General features: G+C 39.4%; 1 protein-coding gene across 2 annotated transcripts in view; it reads right to left on the bottom strand.

Moving 5' to 3' along the window:
- Positions 1-648: 648 nt before the first annotated feature.
- The window catches only part of LOC126253437 (eukaryotic translation initiation factor 5B), a 432,003-nt gene continuing 407,267 nt past the window's right edge, over positions 649-25,384 (bottom strand). The window contains exons 21-22 of one of the 2 annotated variants that reach the window (XM_049954783.1): positions 10,272-10,385; positions 649-1,820 (exon numbers count right to left, since the gene is read on the bottom strand). In XM_049954783.1, coding sequence (XP_049810740.1) covers positions 10,278-10,385 — 108 coding nt within the window. In that variant the 3' untranslated portion in view covers positions 649-1,820; positions 10,272-10,277. Of the gene's footprint in view, positions 1,821-8,181; positions 9,904-10,271; positions 10,386-25,384 lie in introns of those variants that run through there. The other variant, XM_049954781.1, reaches the window with a different exon arrangement.

Genomic DNA, 25,384 nt, shown 5'->3' with positions numbered 1-25,384 from the left:
ATGAAACAAAACCAACCATGAACTAGTGGTTCCCAAGCAGTTGAGTACAATTTCACCACGGAAAGTTTAGTATTGTAAGTTTAGAGTTATTTCCTTTTAAAACAGTGCTGAATGTTTTCAATATTTTTCTGATTCCAACTACACCAAAGAAAATGAAGTGAAAGTTGGTTTTAGTTCCTTGAAGCAGTCATATAATTAGATGTATCATACTTAGTATGTTAGACCTTTTGAAAAATATTTAATACACTTTTGAGCAAGAGGCAGTTGGTACCACTTTCTCTGTTCAACTTTACTTCCAAAAATATTCTGTTTTTCTGTGAAAGATGAAACGCTGTCACAGGCTATCTTCACACCAGGGGAAGGAAAGTTGATTAAAAAAAAAGAGGGGAGAATGTAAGGAAGATAACATCAATTCAACCACTACCCCACTGGTCAAAAACAGAAATGTAGTCAGCTACAAATGGCTGTTGAAGAAATAACAGCATAACAAACATTACATGTTTGAACATGAGGTGTTTGTTTGCCTTACTTGTGGAAAAAAGGTTCTTAAAGAAGTTACATATTTGATATAAATATGTCCTACTTTGTAATGTTGAAATGTAATTTATTCCATAATAAATAACAATGATGAGATAACTTTCAAATAATTCAGTAAACTAAAATATAGTGACATTTAATTTTAATCATATCATTTTGCCCTGCTAATAACTTTACATATCATATCAATGTTACCAAACAAGTATAATGGAAACGGGTACCAGTTGTAGGTTTTTATCTAAAGGATTCCAGGGGTAACAAAATTTTGATTTTCAATATTTTGCATAATTATTGACCAAATTGAAAATGCTGTCATTATCTACTTGTTAATAGGTATAATCTTATATTAAAAATTTTACACTCTAAGAGAATTATTAGTTAGAAACTGTGTATTCAAATATCTGGGCTGTAAGCATTCAGTTCTTGAGAATGAGACCACTCAGTAACTTTCAACAAACATTACACAGAATTTCAAACTTTTACGAAACAAAACATTTTCTCACTGATAGCCCCTCACCCTGTTATCACTTACATTTTCATTGCTGATGCAGTAAAATGAGCATCAGCATGATGTTTTAATTTTTCAAACTTCATTTTTCTTGTGTACAATGATATGGTAGTAATAAACCTATTGCCTTGCTGGGCAGCATGTCAATTACTATGTTGTAATATTGGTCCACATTCTGTATAAATGTTTTAAATATCATCATCTTGTTTTCAGCATCTTTACTACTGACTCTATTCACAACACATTTTGCAGACAGTATCTATAGATACTTTGCTAAACTTTTCTCACTTACATGCTTAACGTGAAAAGTTTAACAAATTAAATCATTTGTAAATTAATCAGCATCTGAAGCTGTTTTGTATGCAGGAGTTCAATTCTTTAAAAGAACTGGGGATTTACTGGTATGGCACACAACCTACAACCTACAACCTAAGCAATAAAAAAAACACTATTCATGAATATACTATATTCAGAGGAGTAAATCAACTCAATAAAGCTTGACAGTTTTAATTTACTGTATTAATTTGGTTTCAGGTCTACAGTCGTTAAGTGATGCTCCTCCTCCACCTCTTTCACTAATGAAATTGGCATCCTCTGAAACTTTCATCTGACCACAATTAATTCTCTTGCAGGCAAACAAACTCTCATCAGCAAATACTGCAACATGTAGAAGGAACAACAAACAGAATTTTGTTCTTAAAATGTACAGATTTGTATTAGAGACTGATTTAATTTCAGTGAAGTCTTCATTCACATACTGGTACAGCAGCAAACTCTGAAAGTAGAAATAAATGCCAACTGTGAATGCTGCAATCATCATAGCGTGAATTTTCAGATTGTAAACATCAGGGCTTACTACAGACAGAACATTACAAATAAATGGACATTTAGCAACCCACAACAATTGGGATCTCACAATCAGGTAATTATAAATAATTTGATATCATTTTCTGTATCACAGAAGTGGGTTGGATACAGGTCACTGGCTGTGAACTGTTGGTATGGTACCATTTCCTATTAAAGGGCATGTCTATTCATCATCCAACACTGCTTCTAAAACTGACTTTTGAAAAAGGATGCACCAAACTGTAAATACATCACACATGTGGACAATATCATATCCAATGATAATGCATTATCCTAGTTGATGGATGACTTTTCCAACATTACAAACACCGAGGATCAGTAGTTATCAGGAGTGTTTTTTTTTTTTTTTTCCTGTACCATCAGAGGGTTGTGGAACTGTACTCAGTGTCCCTTTTTCATCACAGCGCCCGTTGGTTGCAAATCACGTCTATGTGCACATGTTCAAAGTGCTAACTTGGTGATAAGAATGTGCCTAATGGTGCATTAAAATGCTCAGTGATCTTATTTTCCTGGCAAACCATGGAGTATTTGGCAAATGTTTTACAGTCAGCATCCATTCCTGGCCAGACGAAACTCTGACTAATTTCACCATTCCTCAAACCCTGTGATAAGCTAACCTGTGCACTGCCACAACTGCTTGTGACCAAAGTTGGTGAGGTATGAACAGACATACTTTTGCTCCAGACACATCACTGCATTTGTTGCTGTACAGCCATGCATTTTAACTATAATCCTGCTGGGTGAGCCAGTAATGTGCGTAGTTCACCATCGTGCTGCTCAGATTGGGTGAGGACCTAGTAATCAATTGCACAGGTTATAGCTTCAACGTTTGGGAGAGCGTTTGCTGGTACATTCAACTTTCCTAGCACACAGACTATGAGAGATGCTTTCTCTGGTTACATACTGAAAGCATACGTCAGTAGTTTATGGCCTATGCATGTGGTACAGTGTTGAACACTTAATAAGTGTCAGAACTTCCTAATTGCAGCATTTGCAGCGTATAGTTCTTGATCGTAAGTTGCTCAGCATTGCTGTGATGGTGACAGCTTGTGACTAAAGAACACGAGTAGCTGCCAACTACATTCAACTTGTTGCAGAAGTACAATGCCAATTGCAGTAGCTGATGCATCTACCCTGAGTGCACGTGGAGTCTGCGATATTGGGAGAGCTAACTGTACCCTCTGCTACTGCTATTTTTACAGCTTGGAAAGCTGCATCTCTTTCACATGTCCACTGCATCATGTTATTCGACTTCAGTGCACCCTTCAGAAGCTGATTCAGTGAGGCTGTTATTAGTGCAGGATTGTGTATGAATTGATTATAAAAATTAATGCTGCTGATAAAATGACATTGCTCCCTAACCGTAATGGGATGGGAACACTTGACAATGGCTTCCAGCTTATCTTTAGGACATCGGATGCCACAAACATTGACTGTATATCCAAGAAACTGGAAAAAAAATGGCTCTGAGCACTATGGGACTCAACTGCTGTGGTCATAAGTCCCCTAGAACTTAGAACTACTTAAACCTAACTAACCTAAGGACATCACACACATCCATGCCCGAGGCAGGATTCGAACCTGCGACCGTAGCGGTCGTGCGGTTCCAGACTGTAGCGCCTTTAACCGCTCGGCCACTTCGGCCGGCTCCAAGAAACTGGAGTTCTGTAGCCCCCGAAGGTATGCTTTGCTGGTTTCATAACTAGGCCTTGCACACACAAACAATCAAATATCTTCGTTAAATGTTGTAATGTCCTGCTTCTGATGCAGACATTAAAATGTCGCCTATGTAGACATATCATAAATCCAAATTTCTTTTCATTACATCCATAAAGCACTGAAATGTCTGTGCTACAATAAAACAGTTCAAAAGGCAATCTCGCAAACTCAAAAAGATCGAAGGGCCTTGTTACAGCTGTCTTGTGCATGTCTGCTGGTGTAACAGGAATTTGATAGTATGTTCAAACAAGTCAATAACAGAGAATATTTTCTTACCACGTATGTTGAAAGCAAAGTCTTCTATGTGTGGAAGTGGATACCTATCAGTGGTGGCCCTTGCACCGAGTTGGTGGTAACCGCCACATTGGCATCATCCATTATTTTTCTTCAGCACCACATGTAACAAGGCTGCCCAGCTGTTACTGAAGGCTTGACAGATACCTTGTGTCAGCATGTCACAGAATTCCTGCTTCACAACTTTTAATTTTTCTGGCGTCACACACCTATGACATTCATAGGCTGATGGTCCTGATGTAGTAAGGTATGATGTACTGTTGAGTGCTCCAATTGTGCCAAGGTGTGGGTTTGTTTTGTGACTTGGAGAACTTCCATAAGAAGTGCATGTATGGAGTATTCCCCGAAATTGTGCGTACTGTTATTGAGGTGACACAACATATCTTTTCCTCAGCTGTATACATTAGTGGTAGAATCTATCGGTCACTGATGTTGTAGATCGGTGACCAGGTCGTAGAAAGATAAGAAACCAGCTCCTAGAATGGGCTGTGATGCATCTGCCCTCTGAAATGCCATTTTAATCTGCAACGTAATTCAAGATTGAATAATAGTGTCACGTGCCCATAAGTACTGAGCTCGAAATTATTGGAGCAAATAGATAGCTCTCATCACAGCTCCAGTATACACTGTCACAGTCCATGATGAAAAGGCGATGTGTGCTATTGACAGAAGTAGTTGCTGCCGATATGGACTCTGTGCCATGCTTCCAGTTGCATGGTGGCATACACTTCCAGGTGTCATCAGTGAACGTCTTGTTATAATACCAGCAGATATTCAGCATACCAGGTGTCTGAATGCCACTTCATAATTATCAACAGAGTGACACACACACACACACACACACACACACACACACACACACACACACACACACACACACACACACAGGGGTGGGTTTCCATAATTCTATCTGCTGTCCGTGCTAGCATCTTCAAATAGCGACACATATCTGCATTTTGGGACATAGGTGAGACAACCAGCTGTTCTGTAGTAGGTCATTAGTAACTGGATTACTCAACAGCATCTGTAGTTGCAGTAGAAAGCTGTGATGACATAGGTGAGACAACCAGCTGTTCTGTAGTAGGTCATTAGTAACTGGATTACTCAACAGCATCTGTAGTTGCAGTAGAAAGCTGTGATGACATAGGTGAGACAACCAGCTGTTCTGTAGTAGGTCATTAGTAACTGGATTACTCAACAGCATCTGTAGTTGCAGTAGAAAGCTGTGATGGGATGTGATCGCTGTTCACGAAACTTTTTCCAATCGCTTCACCTCTGATTGGGATACATGTGTCACTAACGCATTTTTGATAGGTGCGTATCTCTCAGTGTTTGGGAATGCAGCAAGGAGGTCTTGCACTTTTACAGCTAAATCTTGATTCAGTGATGCAACAACAGGTGTATTAGATTTCATCTGATGGTATCTGTGCTAACGTGAACTGGCTTTTAAATTGTGCAAACTGTAACACTGGGTTATGTTGCCAGAACAGTGAGAGTCTGATCATGATTCTGCTGATCTTGCTGCTAGTAACCGGTTCTGGTGAGGCTGTAATTTTGAACTGAAAATAAGTGGGATGCGGCTGGTGTGGTTGTCCTGATGTAACGCTATGTCAGCAGTCACCAAATATGAGGTTATCTGTTGATAATTCATCATTTATTTCCACATATATTACATTAAATTTCATATGTATGAGAATGTTGTGTTCTCTAATACTTGGAGCATAGAATAGTAAACTCAATCAAGAGGCAGAGAATAAGACAGAATTATGAGTGTCATGGGGTATTTGTGTACACTGCCACTATGCTTGTTGTTGCAGTGTGTTACCCTAGAAGTTGTTGAATCCAAAAAAAGCTTCAAACTTTCTCTGTGTCAAACACAATTTTACAAATTACATAAATAGATGCAAGGCTGTAATACTATTGGTGATTCAATCTTGCTTTAATTTGTCCCACGCAGCTGAACACACTATTTCCTTCTTAGCAGAGAAATGTTTCCTTCACACAAAGTTCATATGGTTCTCCAAAATATTATTTTGGACGGTAATTAAAATTTTGAAAAATTTACAAACTAAAAGTTCTCTGCAAATTCAATGTTTCTTACAAAAAATTATGAATTATGGGTCAGTACATGATTTATATCTCTGGTTGATATTAAACAGATGGACTGCAAGAAAGACTGACACGCTGTAACAAATTGCAAGCCAAAGATACGGTAAGCTATCACTTTTCATCACTCGTCATGTGTATTTCCTCCTTGAAAATAAAGTCTTGAATCAGGTTGCACATTGAACAATTTGGTGCCCTTTTCAAGTCCAGGTAGAAATTTAGCATTTATTGTATTGTGCAAAGAGTTACTATTTTCTTCAGAATATCATTCATTGACAGAAATTGATATCGGAAATCCTAGAAATAGTACTGAAATGACATATTTTCACTCTTGGTATTTTCCCAAAAAGATACCCACTTGACCCAATGTTAACTATAAACACTCTATTTTCAAGGTTATTCTTTCAGTGTCCGATAGTTCCACTACTGCAAATATTCAAATTATACCATTCATGGCGGTAATATTGTTACCATCACAATTCATATATAAAATTCAATTTCTTGTGACACAAACTCTAAGGGAATACCCAAATATTCACAAGATTTTGGTCCAGTTTTGTTGCTCCAGAATTAAAAAGTTTTAAGACTACTTACCAAGAATCAAATACCAAGGTGCAATTTGATCTGCTGAATTAATGCATGTGGTTTCACTTAAAACCAATGTGAAGATGAAGTACAATAATGCCACTTTGCGGAAAATTCTGTTTTTTTCACAGATCCAGAAGTTTCAAGAATAGAGATCATATACTTATTTCAAGAGAACATTGCAAAGTTTTATTATTAAGATGTTTGGAATTATGCTTGCCACAGAACTGAAAAACTTTTATCTGAAAGCAATCAGTAATACAACGCATTTCTGTGTCTGAACTTGACATCTATTTGGCAAAATATGTTATGTATTTTGTACCAAAACTTGCTGAAAGCACAGATAATAGATTTACAAAAATTCATAAAAATACATAGAGTTTCCAGCGCACTTCTTTCTCCTTCAATCTCAAGGACAACTTTAAGTGTTACGAACCAAGCACTCAGTTTTAGAATATGACACCTTAAGTCTCAAACCACTGTTTTTTACCATCGAATTTCTTTGGATTTCAGCACGTAAGTATTCTTCCAACGTCCCTATTACTCTGATTATCTGGTGAACAAGAAACACCAACTATTCCTGCCACCTTGAAGTGAGATTTCTGTAGTCTTGCCATATCACTCCATGCACGCCAGAACAGTTCAGACTGAATGATGCTGATAAATTGTTTATTATTATTATTATTATTATTATTATTATTATTATTATCATTAAAGCATTTAATTATTAATTAGTTAATGTAATGAAATTTTCTGTAATCATGTGGAAAATGTAGTGAACAAGCTATTAAATAAATTGGGGACAACTTTTTTAAGTTTTTCCCACCTTTTCAACTTTCTTTCTCACTTTACCTAAACTAATGCTGAATACATCAATGTGCATCTCATTTTGACATTCTAGTGATGAAGTGTATGTCACAGTAGTGAGAAAATGTGAAGGTCCCTGAAATGCTTATCAACAAGTTCTAGATATTGTAAGGAAGCAACCAGCTGCTGGCTACAAAACAACTCAAATACAGTTGGGGTTAAAATATTGTTTGATAAAAACACCATATTATCATTATCACTTCTTTGTCAAAAGATACACTAATACTATATGTTTCTAACTCAGGAATCCACAGATATCATAATGGAGTGTAAATAAATTCCAAGCATTACACCCAAAAGAAAAATTAGGTTACATAACAACACATGGTGTCTACGCAATGCAGAATGTTGTGCAATTTAATTGGTTTTGTTTATTTGTGTTGTCTTGACACTGTTACACTAAAGTTATGAGAACATCTGAAATAATCATATAGCCATAAAAAAGGAGTTTATTTAAAACATTGCGGAAATAAGTTTTCAACTTTATGCAGTTGACAAATAGTAAAATTCTGCTCTTCTGATGATTAGACAGAATGTATTTTGCATCAACTGGTTTATAACAACATTGATGAGAGATTGTGTTAATCCATAGAGAGAATTTCCGCTTGTCTTGATAAGTGTGGCACATCTTTCTTATGACAGTGACTGTTAAGAGACAGAGTGTTAGAATGCCATTTAGATACAAAAATGGAGGCCTCTTTCATGTAGTTCAATTTTCATTTATTTCAAACAATTATTACAGCTGTTATTGTTAACCAGTGACACCAGAATGAGCAGCATTTCTGCAAATGTTACAGTGCTATGTAATGGCAAATTACGATCTCACCCAAACACACATATTCCATCACAGACAAAAATATCAGTTAAATGACAGAAAAAACTAATTCTTCATAAATTAAGTACATGATTACCACAAGCTGCATTAAAACAAGACTTTTGTGTATTAAAATTTTTTTAAAACATTCACATCTTTCAAAAATAATGTAATTCTGGGGCAATGGATAATTTGATCTTTTAGTGCATAAGAATTCATACACATAAAGATGACAATAGGTGTCTCCACAGTCATGGATCTGCTGCAATTTCTGCAATACTACAGATTTGCCATTTTCTATAAACAGGAAAACAAACTATTTCCCTAGAGTGAGAAAACATAAACAAATTGATAGTTCACATCTCACTCTCATCTGATATTACAAGACGATCAATATGTGAAACAGATGAGGATGGTATGGGAATCATGCATCCCTTCAAGCATGGTTAAATCTAGTATGAAATATATCTTAACTTTTAAAAAAATCAACTTGCTTTTCTGGTCTCATCGTAATATGTGGCTACAGCTGAAATACTGAATCAAAATTAGTACAATTCTTTATTTAGTTTCATGTTCTTGACTGAATTCTTTCTCTTCTAAACACAAAAACTAACATCTGTGCCAGTACATACTTATACTAGTTATAAAATTTTGCAACGGTGATAAAACAAAATTTATAGTACTGAATAGAAAAATATGATTATTTCATATTGTACTGAATTTGTATAAGATTAACAATAGGACGAAGCAACACAATGCAGCAGAACCACGAAGAGTTTGGAACTCAATTTTTTAAAAAAATTGAGATACTATATGAAAGAGCCAAAACAAGATAACTTAAGATTACTGTGCAACTATAATCTGTTTCAAAGAGAATGAGTATTTACAGAAGATAAAAAAGCATAATATCCATTTGCAGACTTCAAATCATTTGCAGACTTCAAATCACAGCAATTTCCCTGAATTACAGGATTATAAAATAAAAATACCACAAAGTACTTTGTTTCTTTTCAATAAGAGTGTCAATTTGGACAATAATTATGATTAGGAAGATCATAGAGATAGCTCCCTGCAAAAGAAAGTCGTTGGGAGATTAATCTGGTGAACACTCCTAAGAGAGATCACCTAAAATTGTTTACCTGCATCCACTAGTTAGTTTTAACAGTAATACTATCATTGCTCACACCCTCAACAAAGATTTGTATATAAGTATAAACTAGGCTCTTTTCAGTTGCAAAAAATGTACATAATTTGCTTAAATAGTTTGCAGATTTTATATATACTTCAATATATATTCTTCAGATATACTATACCTATATTCACACATACAAAACATCAAAACATTTTATATAAATAGAAAAGTTGCTCTGCAGCCTCAACCAAGAACTAAAAACATGAGATTTTTCCCATCTTGCTCCCACATCAGGCAGATCTGAACTCATAATGCAAGATTTTCACTGCTCAGACCATAATATATCATGGATCACTGAACAATTATGCCACACTAAACTGGCAAGGCTACATTATCAGATGCAAACATTGGTCACACACTGTGTGTTAAGACCTAGCATGTAGAAGAAAATCTCTGGAAGACTGCATCAGGATGCTGCAGGAGAAACAACAGCATATTTATAGTATCAATAAAGGTGTAATTAACTGAAATTAGGAAATTGGAATAAACTATAAATTTAGTGGGGTACTTTTTTTGTTTTTTTTCTGAATCAACATTGGCTAAATCCATTTCTGGATGAGCATATAATGTATGTTTACTACGATGTATATATAATAGATTCTTAAAACTCTTTATTTAAAACAGGGTATTTGTTTATGACAGCACATAAAAATGCTACTATACAATGGGGAAATTGTAGCAAATATCTACTTTTTATGCAAAGTTTTATACAAAACTGGTAAAGCAATATAATAAATGGCGTGCATGATACAGATTTTTCTCTCAGTCTTAATAATACCTACCCACTACTACAGAATCTGGAAAAGTTTCTTCAGCTCAACCATGAGCTGCCAGTCTGTCTTCACTAAATCATCTCTGAAGTAGTCCTTGCAAGCATCAATTGACTGTCTTGAAATCTGAAAAAATACAAAAGAAGCAACAGTCAGAAAAACATTGAGTCAGGAGACATGGAAGTTTTAACTGGCCTGTGAATGCACCACTCAATATCTAAACACCACACTCCAGATTGATGAGACAGGCAAGGTACAATATACTCAGTAAAAAACACCTGAACCACCACAAGTGTTATTTGCCTTAGGACATGTCTTGTGACAGCTGCTTAAAATTGAGTCTGCCTCCTACTTTCTTCTGGTCTTTCCAAGTTTATTTCATCTCTCTTAAAACCATCCTTGAGAGACTGAGACAAAACAAGATTCACATTTATTTATTTGGACTCAGTATTCAGTTATGTTTCACAGTGTTGTTGAGCTCAAGAAAGAAAATAGGATCCACACAGGCTGAAATCTGTTTATTGTCTACGCTAGTAGCTAATTAAGACTATCAAATATGAAGACATATGATTGCAAAACGTGATGTTTTAGATCCCTAACACATGCCAAGTGACAAAAATATGAACTGGAGAGTTTTTGTACTCATTAAAGGGAAGTGCAGAATCCATCATCTGTTTAATATTTTGATTTTGGATAAAGTCCCGCCCTTTCATATAGGCACATGCAAATAACTGTAAGCTACATTTTGACAGGGGAAAAACATACAAATCAATACAAAATGGTAACTGAATTACAGGACTTAATCATAAGATTATTTTAAATAATCGTCATATTTAAAAATATCTAATTCATATCTATTTAACAAATGGATACAAGAGTTCTTGTAACATATTACAATGAACATGTGTATGTTCACAAGCTATACTACAACAACAATAAACTAGTCAATGTATGACATGTAGCAAAGATTGTTTCACACTAGATCTACTTGCTAGTCTGGTAATTTCAGTGACACACATCTAAGTACCATCAAGTTTCATTTAACCTGGTCAAATTAATTCCAAATTTTTGGAACTGGCAAATCTTCACTACAGACATTTAATTACTTTTCAGTGGATGTAAGGCATGAATCCTGAACATCTGTAGACTTCAAATGCAAACAATAAAGAGATTATCATGATACAGTATGTGGAACAATATCAGAAAAGATTCGCACATGTGAAAAAAAATTTCAAAATCAGAAGAAACATGAAATTGAGGAGCAATTAAATATATTTGGGAGGACAAAGAAACTGATGTGTGTCAAGAAACTACGAGAAATAACTTTGTGTTTCTTCAATTACACAGGATGCAGAGTTAAATTGTCACACAAATATGATTTCTCATGGAAATTCCTTCCCACAGCAGCAGACAATGATGATCTCACGAACAAGAAGTAAAATAATGCTCCCCAACGCTAAATAAAAGAAATAAAAAGGTTGCCAGTTGTGAGAATGTATTGTCAAGAACCGTTTTTACACTGAAAGATATACAGGGTGAGTCATGAGGTTTTCCCTCGGTTTCTGGAGGGTATTCTTAGGTTGTTTGGAAAAAAAATTAAATAAAGTAATGGGATCAGATCCACAATTAAGGAGCTACGGTAATTGAAAACCTCAGGCAAATGGCCGAGAAAAGCTTTTATTGTAGGATTTCACTATCGAAAATGCACATAATAATTAATTTAAACCATTTTGTAGCAGTCTCTTGCATTCAGAGTGGATTTAAAGCAAGTGTTCAAAATTTACTCCCTGCATTTGAAGGGAAAGATTCGCACGGGAGTGAACCGCGCGATTAGCATTTCGTAATTTCACATGCTCGTTCCTTATTAACGTTGCGGCATCGAAAATGCGATGTATTAATTCTTCTCGTGTTTTCACCTTAACTTCGTACACGATGTCTTTCATCCACTCTCAGATGCAGTAATCTAGGGCTGTTAAATCTGGGGATCTGCCAGGCCAGTTGATAGGGCCCCCGCGACCTTTCCATCGATGTGGGAATTGCTGATTAAGATAAGCTGTTACCATGTGGTGGAAGTGTGCAGGTGCCCCGTCATGTTGGAGGTACATGTGGCGTCTTGTTTCCAAAGGAACGTCTTCAAGAGGCTGCGGTATATCTTCTCGTAAAAAGTTACCGTACATCTGACCACCTAAATTTCCCGGGAGAATAAACGGCCCCAGTAACTGGCCACACATAAAACCGCACCAGACACTGACACTGAATTTGCGTTGAAATTGAGATACTACCGTGGCATGGGGATTTTCGTCTACCAAGACATGCATGTCATACATGTTGTTGATACCATCTCTTGTAAAGGTTGCCTCATCACTGAACATTATGAAGCGACAGAGCTGCCGATTTCCATTTAACCAATTACAGAAGTGCAAACGGTTGGCACAATCATGTGGTTCTAAATGGTGAACTTTCTTCACATGAAAAGGATGCAGTCCACTCTCATGAAGTATTCTACATACCTTAGATTGTGAAACGTTCAGTCTGGTAGCTAGGCGTCTTGTACTCGGTTGAGGACTGCGCTCTATTGAATTAAGAATGTTTTCCTCATCTTGAACGTCACGAAGTCTTTCGGAGTGAATACGAATACTGGGAAGAGTACCAGTGTCTAGCAAAGTTTGATATGTTCCACTAAACGTTTTGTCACTCGGAATCCTACGATTTGAATACCGCCGGTGATATTCGGCAACAGCAGCTTTCTCATTACCATCACAAAAGCCCAAAATGTACACCATCTCTCCATACTCCTGCGATGAAAACTTGTACGGCATAGCAAAGTGTACTGTACACAGGAGACAATAACAGTAAATAGTGCCTGCAGTATGCAAACGTACCACTCGCTGCACTTGTCTACCTAAGACTGATCGTGTGTCCTGTGAACACAAGTGTAGCGCTCTGTACACCGTGGCATGTTTCGGAACTCTGTTGTGGCTCCTTAATTATGGATCTGATAACATTACCGTATTTACATTTTTTGTTTCAAATAACCTAAGGAACAACCTGTAGCAACTGGGGAAAAACCTCGTGACTCACCCTGTATTTAACTTCACGAAAAGAGGGGGCGAGACACCGCAGACGCTCTGTGCTTTTCATTCTATCAACTGATTCACATGCGGAGCATGCTGATGTTTTAGGCCCAAAAAATAACTCTGTAAGCATCAACGAAGAATCCCCAAAGAACCAACCATGTGTGAGCACGCAGCCTCTGTTTGGTTAATAGAATGGCGGTGAATGATGGATTTCAGGTTGGTTTCATGTTTCCCAACTTCCAAAAATCTTTCAATACAGTTATATATAGTTACTTAATAAATATCATTTTGCTCACAGGAGATTGGAACAGGTATACAAACTAGACTGGGAACTTATCCATCGTTAAAAGTGAAGCAACATCTCGTGTGCTTCGAAGTAGTATGACAGGGCCATTACTGTCCACGAAATATACGAAAGGCCTAGTAGATAAAGCTTGTTGGTCTCTGAGTCAGTTAGTGGATGATTCATTCGTTAACAGGTAAGTGTCAATGTTGGATAATTATTACGAAACAAAGATAATTAATGCCTGTAAACAGACGCCAATACTGGAGCTAAGTCACCGGAACCAGCAAGATGAGGGTTTAATGTCACGTCCACGACAAGGTCACAAGCCACTGAGCAACAAGTTCTGATTGAGGAACGATTGAGAAGGAAATCAGCCATGTACTTTTCACTTACCCCATCTCAACATTTACCTTGAGCAGTATAAAAAAAATACCGAAAACATTAATCCGTTTGCCGGGCGTTGTGGCCGTGCGGTTCTAGGCGCTTCAGTCTGGAACTGCGTGACCGCTACGGTCGCAGGTTCGATTCCTGCCTCGGGCATGGATGTGTGTGATGTCCTTAGGTTTGTTAGGTTTAAGTAGCCCTAAGTTCTAGGGGACTGATGACCACAGATGTGAAGTCCCATAGTACTCAGAGCCATTTGAACCATTAATCCGTTTGTTTGGATGGGGGACTTGAATCCTGGCCTTCCCGATTGAGAGACCAGCTGGAATCTGTCATAACTATCAAGCTGGTAGGTCTACCTGTCCAGTGCAACGTAATGTTGATCACATACAGGGGTCGGACAAAAATATGAAACAGGGCGAGAAATGCCTGCTTGAATATAAATGCCGATGCAAAACAAAGCTTGAAAGTAGTGCTGTTGTATGTGACTACGAATGGCACCTTTGCAATGTCCATATTACGTTTCATACGTGTCAGTCATTGTCAGAACAGTGTTCTGTGTTGCTGTTATGTAAAAGCTAAGTGAATTCAGATGTGGGTGAATTGCTGGTGCTCGTATGGTGGATGCTTCCTTAACCAATGGCGCCCAAGTGTTTGGTTGACTGAAGACATGAAGTCTTGTAAATGAGTCCGCGATCATGTAAATGGCACTTCGTTTGTGAAGATCCATCTTGATCACACAACTGTTTTTTCCTACAATTCATAATTACCAGTGTCGGCTATTGCCATCTTCAGATCATAAAATCAACGTCAAAATCTATATATTTAAGTACACAGTAAGTACCCAGATGGCAGCAGCCGAAACCGGTAATTGCAAATTGCAAAAATTTGTGTGACCAAGACATCAAAGATTTATACCGCTTACAGGGAAAGCGGAAAATAATCATCTACTAAGCCACAACACAGACGAAAGCGTGTGTTGACTGATCGTGAGAGGTGGCCATTGAAGAAGACTGTGACAAAAAACGTAGGGGCAACGGCTCCAAAAGACACTGCAGAACTGAATGTCGCAGTCGCGAACATTATTACCACCAAAATAACAGGAAAGGAGCTCCATAAGCAGGGAATAGCAGGGCGCACTGAAATTCAAAACCACTCTTCAGTGAGCCTAATGCCCTCAACAGGAAAATTTGTAGTCGAAGCCACAAAACCTGGCCCAAATTACGTCGGTCATATATTTGGGAAGTCACACCGCGGTATTCCATGGACGCCATGGTTACTCCGCTAAGCCGCATTACTACCAAAGATCATGTAACCATTTTTTCTGATCAGGTCCACCCCAGGTTGAACGTTTGTTCCCCAATGGTGATTCTGTGTTCCACGACGACAGGGCCCCTCTTCAAGCAGTTTGCGTCATCCAGGACTGCTTTAGTGAGCACGAGGATGAAGGAACTGTCGCATCTCCGATGGCCACCATCATGCAGTATCTCAATACTCCTGGGATTGAGCCTTTGTGGTCTCTTCTGGAAAGAAGGGTGCTTGATCGCTATCCACATCCATCATCGTTACCTGAATTTGCCATTGTTTTAAAGGAAGGATGCTATACATCATTTATCCATTCCAATATGACTGGAAGCTGTTTTGAAAGCCAACGGGATTCCTATATCGTATTAGGCATGGTGACGTCTTGCGTTTGTCGTGTTTTCGTATTTTTGCTCAAAACCTGTAAATCTAGACATGTAGATGTCAGATGCTTGATACAGATATTACCAAAGAATCGTACGAAAGTGTAATCTGTAATAGCATACGGCGCTTATAAAAGTATCGTTCGGCTGTTTTTTTTTTTTTTTTCTCTTGTTTGGATACTGGAAATTTCATTAATGGAAGCGAGAGAAAGAGAGATAATATTCAAAGAAGAAATACTTGGTTCCTCAGTCACATTTGTTGGAAGCTAGGATGTCACAAAAACGCTGAACACACTGGAGCAGAATACACTGGAAGAATGGAGTTGTCCATTGGGGAGAAGACTCTCCCTAATGTACAACTGTCCAATGGGAGTAAAGAAACATGTGATTTCAAATATATGTTATTACATAACTGGGAGCGTAAATTTTGAAGAATTCTGGCTTATGAACTCGAAAGCCGTGGTTATTACAGAAGTTTCAGTCACGGTTGCACAATACTGACACGATACATATTTACTTAAGGATGGAAAACCTCGCAGAAGTCAAGATCAGTTTAGGTCCTGAAGAAATCGAGGAACATGCGAGGCAATACTGATCCTATGTTTATGATATTGGTAGATTTAGGGAAAGCTTCTGACAATGTTGAATGGAATACCAAAGCTAATAGGGATAAAATACAGGGAGCAAAAAGCTAACTGTAATTTGTACTGAACGCATACGGCAGTTGTAAGAGTTTAAGGTTATGAAAGGGAGGCTTTAGTAGAGAAGGGAGTAGGCAAGAGGGGGGGGGGGGGTGGTAGTAGTAGTAGTAGTAGTAGTAGTAGTAGTAGTAGTAGTAGCAGTTGTTGTAGTAGCAACAGCAGCAGCTTTATTCATCCGTAGATCTCTGTTTACAAGGATATAGGACCTATTCCACATGTTATTCAATGCGTACATTGAACAAGGAGGAAAGGAACCGAGGAAAAATCTGGAAAGGATATTTGAAGTAAGAGAGAAGCAAAAAATACTTAGAAGTTTGCCGATAACATTGTAATTGTGTCGGAGATGGCAATGGACTAGCGTAGGGCAACTTGAATGGAATGGATAGCGTTTTGGAAAGACGTTATAACACGGAGAACATCAGAAATAAAACATGGGTAATGGAGGGTAACTGAATTAAATTAGGTAACGCTGAAAAAAGTAGATTACGTAATGAGACACTCCAACAGCAGAAGATTTTTACTGTTTGGCCAGCAAAATAATTGACAACGGGCAAAGCAGAGACGGTATAAAATGTAGTTTTGGCAATAGCAAGATATGTTATATAAAGAAGAATTTGTTCATAGAGAATATAAATTTAAAACTTAGGGAGATTTTCCTTGAGTTATCTGTCTTGAGCGTAGCCATGCACTGATGTGAAATGTTGAAGATTACGTGTGTGTATTGGGTAGCCAATGAAAAGGTTCAATCGAATCGAGGAGAAAAACGAGAAGAAGAGAATTGTGTTATGATAAAAGTAGAAAGCAAAAAGAGATTTAGTGATAGGGCACGTCCTCCAGAGGCGTCTAACTATCGTCAGTTTGGGAAGGGAGGGAGCGCGGGTGGGGGGATACGGAGAGGGGGGAAGGAGTTGGGTTTTTCTTTTTTTAGTGGTACGGAGAGGGGGGAAGGAGTTGGGTTTTTCTTTTTTTAGTGGAACATTTTTCCCGTTCAGGTGACTTTTTACTAATATTTATTAGAACGACGGGTTTTGGCAGCATGCTGCCATCATCAGTTTCTTTACAGTTAAATATACATAAAGTTGAAGTGTGATGTTTATTTGTTGGGTATATCAGTGAGTTTATATAGTTTTGGTTTGGTTTGGTTTTAGGGCGCAAAACTGCTATGGTCATTAGCGCCCAGCCTGTGACTTAGGAAATAGTAAAAAAAAAAACGAAACTGAAAATCAGCAGCAATGGGAACAAAGTCATAAAATTGGAGAAACTAAAAGTAGAGGGAAGGCTTAAAAATCCACTACAGAAAGGGGTTGGTTGTTCCCAAAAAAAGCTTCAAATGACTGACGTCATTTCACTAGCACTAATAAACTGGAGAACGCGGTCGGCTGAGCGCGTGTCATCTGCTAAAATCGACGATAGATCAGGCGATAGCTGTAGACGGGCGCGTAACGGATTAAAATAGGGGCATTCAATTAAAAGGTGTCTTACCGTCCACAGCTGAGAGCAGTGGGGACAGAGTGGGGGAGGATCGCCGCTTAAAAGATGTCGATGGCTAAAAAGACAGTGCCCTATCCGGAGTCTAGTTAAAATTACCTCCTCCCGACGACGCGTTCGGGAGGAAGAAGTCCAAGCGCAAGGAAGAGCTTTCACTTCCCGCAATTTATTATTGGGAAGTGTTAACCAATGCGCATGCCATAAATGAGCAACTTTGCGACATAAACCGCTCCGTAGATCGGTGAAGGGAAGCGATTGAATAGCTGGCCGAGGAAGAGAGACTGCAGCCTTGGCCGCTATATCGGCCGCCTCATTCCCACAGATACCAGCGTGTCCCGGGAGCCAGAGGAACGCCACCGAGACGCCCCCCAGATGGAGCAAGCGCAGACAGTCCTGAATCCGGTGGACCAGAGGGTGCACAGGGTAAAGAGCTTGGAGACTGAGGAGAGAGCTGAGAGAATCTGAGCAGATAACGTACTGTATCCGCCGATGGCGGCGGATGTAGTGGACAGCCTGGAGAACAGCGTAAAGCTCCGCAGTATACACAAGAGTTTATATAGTGAGATGTAACCGTTTTTTTTTTTTCTGAACATCTGCTTGTCTGGCTCACAGATCACAGTAATAAATACGTCCCCACTTAAAATTTTCACATTCAGTTGTTTAAATTACTGTGCTCTGTGCGCAGACAAGCAGGTATCCAGCAAACACGGTGAAATCACAGTACATAATCTCACTGGCAGAACCAGCAAATAAATCTCATCATATTTCAGATTTATGTCCATGTAAGTGTAAAGCATCTGATGATATCACTACAGTAATCAGTGATCCCTTGAGTGTCGCCATTCTGGCTCGTTTGTCTCCGAATTGCACCCCGTCAATATCTGGTTCCGCAGGAAAATGCAGCGCCAGTGCTAGGACGTGCACGCGAGCGACAACGGTCCAAGTGCCGCGAGCGGTGTGCGCTGAATGACGGCGGATCAATACCGCGTCGCGCTGCGCGGCGCGCTCAATGGGCGGGGCCCCTCATTCACACCTGACGAGGCACATGTGCGCGGGCGGGGCGCCGGAGTCGTGCAAGGTCGCCCACAGCCAGCCTTCACCTTGTCCGCCGCCCAGACGACGGGGCCCGGCACTGATGGCACGCGCCACCACGTGTCAGAGCCAAGGTGGGACGTGACGACGTTCGAAATCTTGATCTGTCCTTGAAAATTAGCGACGATAACGTGGGCGGACGCAAAAACAAGATTGAGGATCTGCTAGACGACGATCAATTTAGCTCTCGGAAAGAGGTAGTTCTGACGCTGCGCTTCATAATGCTTAAGAAAAAATCGGGATACCTTCATAACTTGTTAACATCGAGTATAGATTTACGTGTCAGGAAGCCATTTCTGAAAGTATTTGTATGGGGTGTAGCCATGTATGGATGTGAAACATGGACGATAAATAGTTTGGACAAGAAGAGAATAGAAGCTTTCGAAATGTGGTGCTACAGAAGAATGCTGAAGATTAGATGGGTAGATCACATAACTAATGAAGAGGTATTGAATAGAACTGGGGAGGAGTTTGTGGCACAACTTGACAAAAAGAAGGGACCGGTTAGTAGGACATGTTCTGAGGCATCAAGGGATCACAAATTTAGCATTGGAGGGCAGCGTGGAGGGTAAAAATCGTAGAGGGAGACCAAGAGATGAATACACTAAGCAGATTCAGAAGGATGTAGGCTCCAGTAGGTACTGGGAGATGATGAAGCTTGCACAGGATAGGGTAGCATGGAGAGTTGCATCAAACCAGTCTCAGGACTGAAGACAACAACAACAACAACAACAACAACAACAACAACAACCTTCATAACATTTTCCCACTTGAAAAAAAGCGTTCGACAACTTAAAATGCTGCAAGATGTTTGCATTTCTCAGGGAAAAAAAGGTACAAGCAGCAGAGAAAGAGAGGTAATGAGAAATATGTATAAGAACCTACAGGGAACAGTAAGAATAAAAGACCGAGGGAAGTGTTTGTGATTATACACGGTGTTCTACGATTCCCGATACAAACTTTTTGGGCTTGTAGAGGGGGAGTAAGTGCATAATATTTTAAGTAGGAACGCACGCCTGGAAACGACCGTTTCCGTTCTACGACGGGTCCACTTCTGCTTGACGAACTGAATTAGGCGTGACGCAGTACAATTATTACGTAATAATTTGAAAGGAAACTTGATGAAACATCCATTTACCTCTTAAGCACATTTGTTTGTTTTAAAATCATGCGTTTACATTATTCAAAACAAAAAAGAACCCAGCATACTATATGTAATGTTTAAGAGTTACAGCAGACAAATGTGCTTAGCGATAAAGGGGTGTTCCGTTATGTTTTCTTTCGAATTGTTACCTAATAATTGTACTGCGTCACTACTAATTCAATCCCTCAAGCAGAAGTGGATGAGTTAAACAGCTGATTGAAACAGTCCCGGACATGGGTTCCTATACAAAATACAGAGTCCGCCAGAAAAATGTATACACTCTTTGTCAGGCTCTATCGAGATATCGATATTGTCGTTCCATTTGAGTTACGAGTGTGTTGTAGAATGGGCTTTGGCTCAACAGATATTAGTGCTTTCATCTAGGTATTGAGAAAACAAGTTGGCTGCAGCACTCTTGACAGTCGGGCAACGAAAATGTATTGTGACGTGGTTTTTCAAGTTTGATAATGCTGCAGACGTGCAACGTCAGTGGAGGTGGGAGTCTGCAACAGAACCGCTAACCCGCTTAACGATTAAACGCATCATTGACAAGTTTGAATTGCATGGAACGATTTGTGATATTCACAAAGGAAGATCAGGAAGACAGCGTACAGCTACCTCATTCTCCACAGAAGTTAGCTACGCAATGTGCACGTGAAGTGGGGGGTAGCAGTACAAGTGTACGAATAATTCTGAAAGCTGCAAATTGGAAAGTTTACATTCCACGATTACTGCACGCGATTAATGACGACGACCCCGATCGCCGAATGTAATTTTGCGAATGGTATCAGCAATTGGTAACTGATGAACAATTTGTGACGAAGGTAGTGTGGAGTGACGCGGCATAATTTAAACTTAATGGAACCGTGAATCGGCAGGACAGTGTGTACTGGGCATCGGAAAATCCGCATGTTTATGTGGGTAAAGTGGTCAACCTACCATGGGTTCATCATCTAGCGGCTTAGTAGGACCCTTTTTCTTAGATGCTACTGTCGCTGGAGATGTGTACCTGGAAATTTTACGCACATCAATTTTGCCAGGTATACTTGTGCTTTATGGAGCTGAAGAAGATGTCTTCTACAAACAGGACGGGGCGCCACCACACTACCACCTAGCCATATGAGCTTTCCAGGGTGACAATTTTCCGAGCCGTTAGATTGGACGAAGAGGGACCATTGAGCTCCCTCCACGGTCGCCAGATCACATCTATGGACTTTTACTTGTGGGGAACAGTGAAAGATAACGTCTATCGACGTAAGCCACGCACGCTGGAGGAATTTCGCCAGGAGATTACAGCGACATGTGCACGATCTCCACTGTAACACTGACTGACGTAGTTGCGGCGACCGGTCGTCGTTTCATTATGAGTGAACGGTGAACATTTAAAGTAAACGTGTGCTAAACTGAAGGTTGTACAACACGTGGGATCAATTATTAAATGCTAATAAACACATAAATAATACTTTTCGTTCCTTAAAGTTTGTAAGGGGAATTTCCGAACACCCCATGGAGGGGTTACGGTAGGAACATAGTCTCCCTTTTCACTGTTCAACCTGTTCATCGATGAAGAAATGATCGAACAAAAAGAAAAGTTCAAGACTGGGATTAAAATTAACGCTGAAACGATATCAATGACATGAGTTATTCTCAACGAAACTGAAGAAGAATTGCTGGAACTACTGAATGGAGCCTGCAAACATGGGCGGGGAGTAAGCTAAAGAAAAACTAAAGTAACGATAAATAGTAGACACGAGATCGGTATCCACGTCGTAGACGAAGTGAAGGAAATGTTCCTCCCTAAATGTTAAATTACGCGTGACAGACGAAGCAAGGATAATATATCACAGGCCAGGAAGGGATTGTAGGCTAAGAGAATGCCTGTTAATATATGGCGTTATTTACGCCACACAATGCGGATGCATCAGTCGGCAGAAACGCACTGAAGCGGCCACCATCTCTACCTCAAGACGTAAAATAAACACGAATACCCACCTAAAGAAGATACGTTAAAATACCTCAAACGCATCGTGGGTAAAATAAGTATTTTCAAATGGCTCCAACCCAACTGGTTCTCCCTTGCATGCCCAGTAATTCCTTACGTTTATACACAGGGTGTTTCATATATGACGCAAGCGCACGCCTTAAGTTCGCATGGGAAGAGCAACGGCAACTTCCCTCGGCAGCACCGCATGATGGCTCCGCGCGTCTTCCCAGATTTGAGCATTGACTAACAAACAATACAACTAAACTACGCTTACCTTCATTTACAGCATGCAGCAAGAGCAACTCGACACCTTCTGAACACATTGTCAAAGACTCGTACAATTTCAGCGGCTAAAACTGTCTTCTAACCCTACGCGTGTATATAGACTGATTTTTGACACTATCTTTTAACAACCCCAATATATGAAAATCACACCTAGATCTCGGAATGAAACGGTCAGTTAACTATCCTGTCATCAAAACCACCTTGTAATCTTGCCATAGACGCGTTGGCAGTGTGTATTCTTGCAAGGTCCAGCATGAAATAACTGCGGATCACTTTGGTAGCTGTTAGTTCTCTGACCATTGTTCACATACGTTTGAGAAATTATGGGTTGGTGAAAAAAATTGCTCCAATAATTCACGCTGCATTAATTGCAGACCACATTTCGTTTTCACATCATACAGAGACACTTTATGAAACAGATGAGAATTAACCCTAGAACACTAAAGGGGAGGAAATGTTACACCTTTAATAAACCTGTACACAGGTTATGCATTAGTTAACTACAATTATTGAGGCTCCAATGACGTATCACATAAAAAATAAGTATAAAACGTTCCGTTTTACACCCTATCCTGACAATACCAGATTGAACTGCAGTCGAGGATTTAGTAATCAAGGGTTAACAGAGCTCCAACGCAGTTTTTTCTGCTAATTCACGACAAATGGAGTTACGATTCATCAGAAAAAAAACTTCAGGATCAAGTTAATCATGCAAAAACTGGTCTAGACTGCTGCACTACTGACACTGAGCTACACTATCTGTGTTGGTCAGCTGATGGACTGTTGTCGAACTGTAAGTTTCAGCTCGTCCAGAGATCTGTAAGGAGATGCTAGTGACAGGTTAGACTGAACTGTTAAAATGACTCAACGACTTTCTCGGACTTCTTTCCAACCCTGTTCTTATTAACCTGTCTAGTTTAAGCTCAGTTAAAACACTGTTTTCCATACTTTATTTGTCCAACACGGATAACATGTGCCGAAATTACTTTACTAATCTATGTATCATTATGAATATGTACATCGGGGATTTTTGACAAAGTTAGCCTACATTTCACATACAGCTCTGTTCCTGCATAGCTGAACACATGGAACTCTTGCTGATCCTCATTCATACCACACCGAATGGAAATAGCACAATAGGAAAGGAAAAAAGGTACACTCGATCGCACAGTAAACACACGCACACGCACACACACACACACACACACACACACACACACACACACACAGTCCCACAACGGGCTAGAGCACATGTGGCTATGGTCGGAATTTGCCTACGTGGTATTCGTTCCCGCGCAACGCCGGAGATGCGCTGGTGGCGAACGTGGAACAACTTGTATTATGGCATATGCGGCAAATGTTCGACGGAAATAGAGGACACATACGTTTCGCTCTTCGTCAGCGGCCAACAATTTGTCTCAGCGGAACGGAGAAAAAAAAAAATGTTTTGTCTTCCCATTAGGTTGATGCGGGTGCTTAGAATTCCTCACCTGTTCTAATCTCTGTATTCCCCTACAGTTTTTACTCTCTACAAGCTTCCTGAAATACTATGCAAGTCATTTCTTAACACATGTTGTATCATCCCGTTGTATTTTTTCCAGAAGTTTATCTCCTAAATGATTCTCCGAACAACATTTCTTGGCAGTCCCCTCAATTTTCAAAATCTTTCCACATGTCACACTCTTCGACTCTCCTCCTCTTCTTCCGTTTTCCTACAGTACATAATAGTTCATTAAATACATTTAGTACATTTTTAACTTTAAGGCATTCATTGACTTTAATAAACATTTTCGTTAGTACTACCTATATTACTTGTTTATTCTGTATTAATGGTTGCGATGTTGTTCTCATGGGGTGCACATGTTGTAAAAGTGTTGTGCATCGGCTGTTTCCCTTTTGTGCCTGTGTTTTAACTTTCTTCTTTCTGCGTTACGGCGTTCTAGGGATCACGTTCAATTTTTTTTTCTTCATTTTCTTCCGCAACTGTTTCACTGTTTTTTTTTTCTTCATTTCTTTAGATCACCAAAACCGCGTTTTCTTTAATTTCATTTGATCTGTGGATTATCAACCGTTTTGCACAAATAGCGGAAATGGAGATGTTTAGACTACGTGATTCGCCGTTTTCAGTGGTAGGCAGGAGAAGGCGCATACGTCATTCACTGCTATGCGGGACTGTACTCCATTTCAGTAGCAATGGAAGAGTGAACGACAGAACATCGCATGTTCGTGTACGATACCTTTATTATTATTATCATTATTATTATTATTGGGTTTCGGGTCATGCCCATACAGACATCTCAACAGTGGAAAGACGATAAGACAGTGTGGCTGAGGTGACTTTCATGTCAGTTACGACGACACGAATGTAAGGACAACAGAACAAACAGGCCACGAGTGGAGATAATCTTCGACAAGACCGGGAATCAAATCCGGGTCCAGTCAGTCAATCTGTCGTTTCAACATGGCGGATATTTCGTGGCCCATTTTAATTGGCCAGTTACAAATCGCAACATGATCCTACGATGAGATACAGCTTTCAGGACAATTAAAGAAGAGGTGGCTGTGATTAACCGACGCTTGTTGGCGCGAGTCACGAGTTATTTCTAGCAGGGCGCTGAAAACACTGTTCGAGAGAATGGTGGCCACTTGGTTCACAAGTGTCCATGTAAATCGAACAGAAAATCTTAACCGCAGATTTTGTAAGAATAAGAAAACCGTCACTTTCCTATAGGTCACCCCGTATTGCCATTAATTTTATCTACTGCTCAGAAAACATAGTTCGTGCCATACACGGTTGTAACGCTTTTTACAAACTCATTCCATCAAATTCAATCTTCCCTGTGTATCATACAAATTATTGTATCTACTCCAAACACCGGGGAGTCCATATACACACTGATTCATAGACAATACCACACTCAAAGTGAAAATAATTTTGTTTTGTTATTTTCAGCACATTTGTCAACTGTTCGATTCCGCAGACGAAAGGCCCTGTTTAA

This window comes from Schistocerca nitens, chromosome 4 (genome assembly GCF_023898315.1).
Source record: "Schistocerca nitens isolate TAMUIC-IGC-003100 chromosome 4, iqSchNite1.1, whole genome shotgun sequence".
Taxonomy (NCBI): Eukaryota; Metazoa; Arthropoda; class Insecta; order Orthoptera; family Acrididae; genus Schistocerca; species Schistocerca nitens.
The sequence above is the reverse complement of the archived record's forward strand: the minus strand, read 5'-3'. Positions and strand labels throughout refer to the sequence as shown.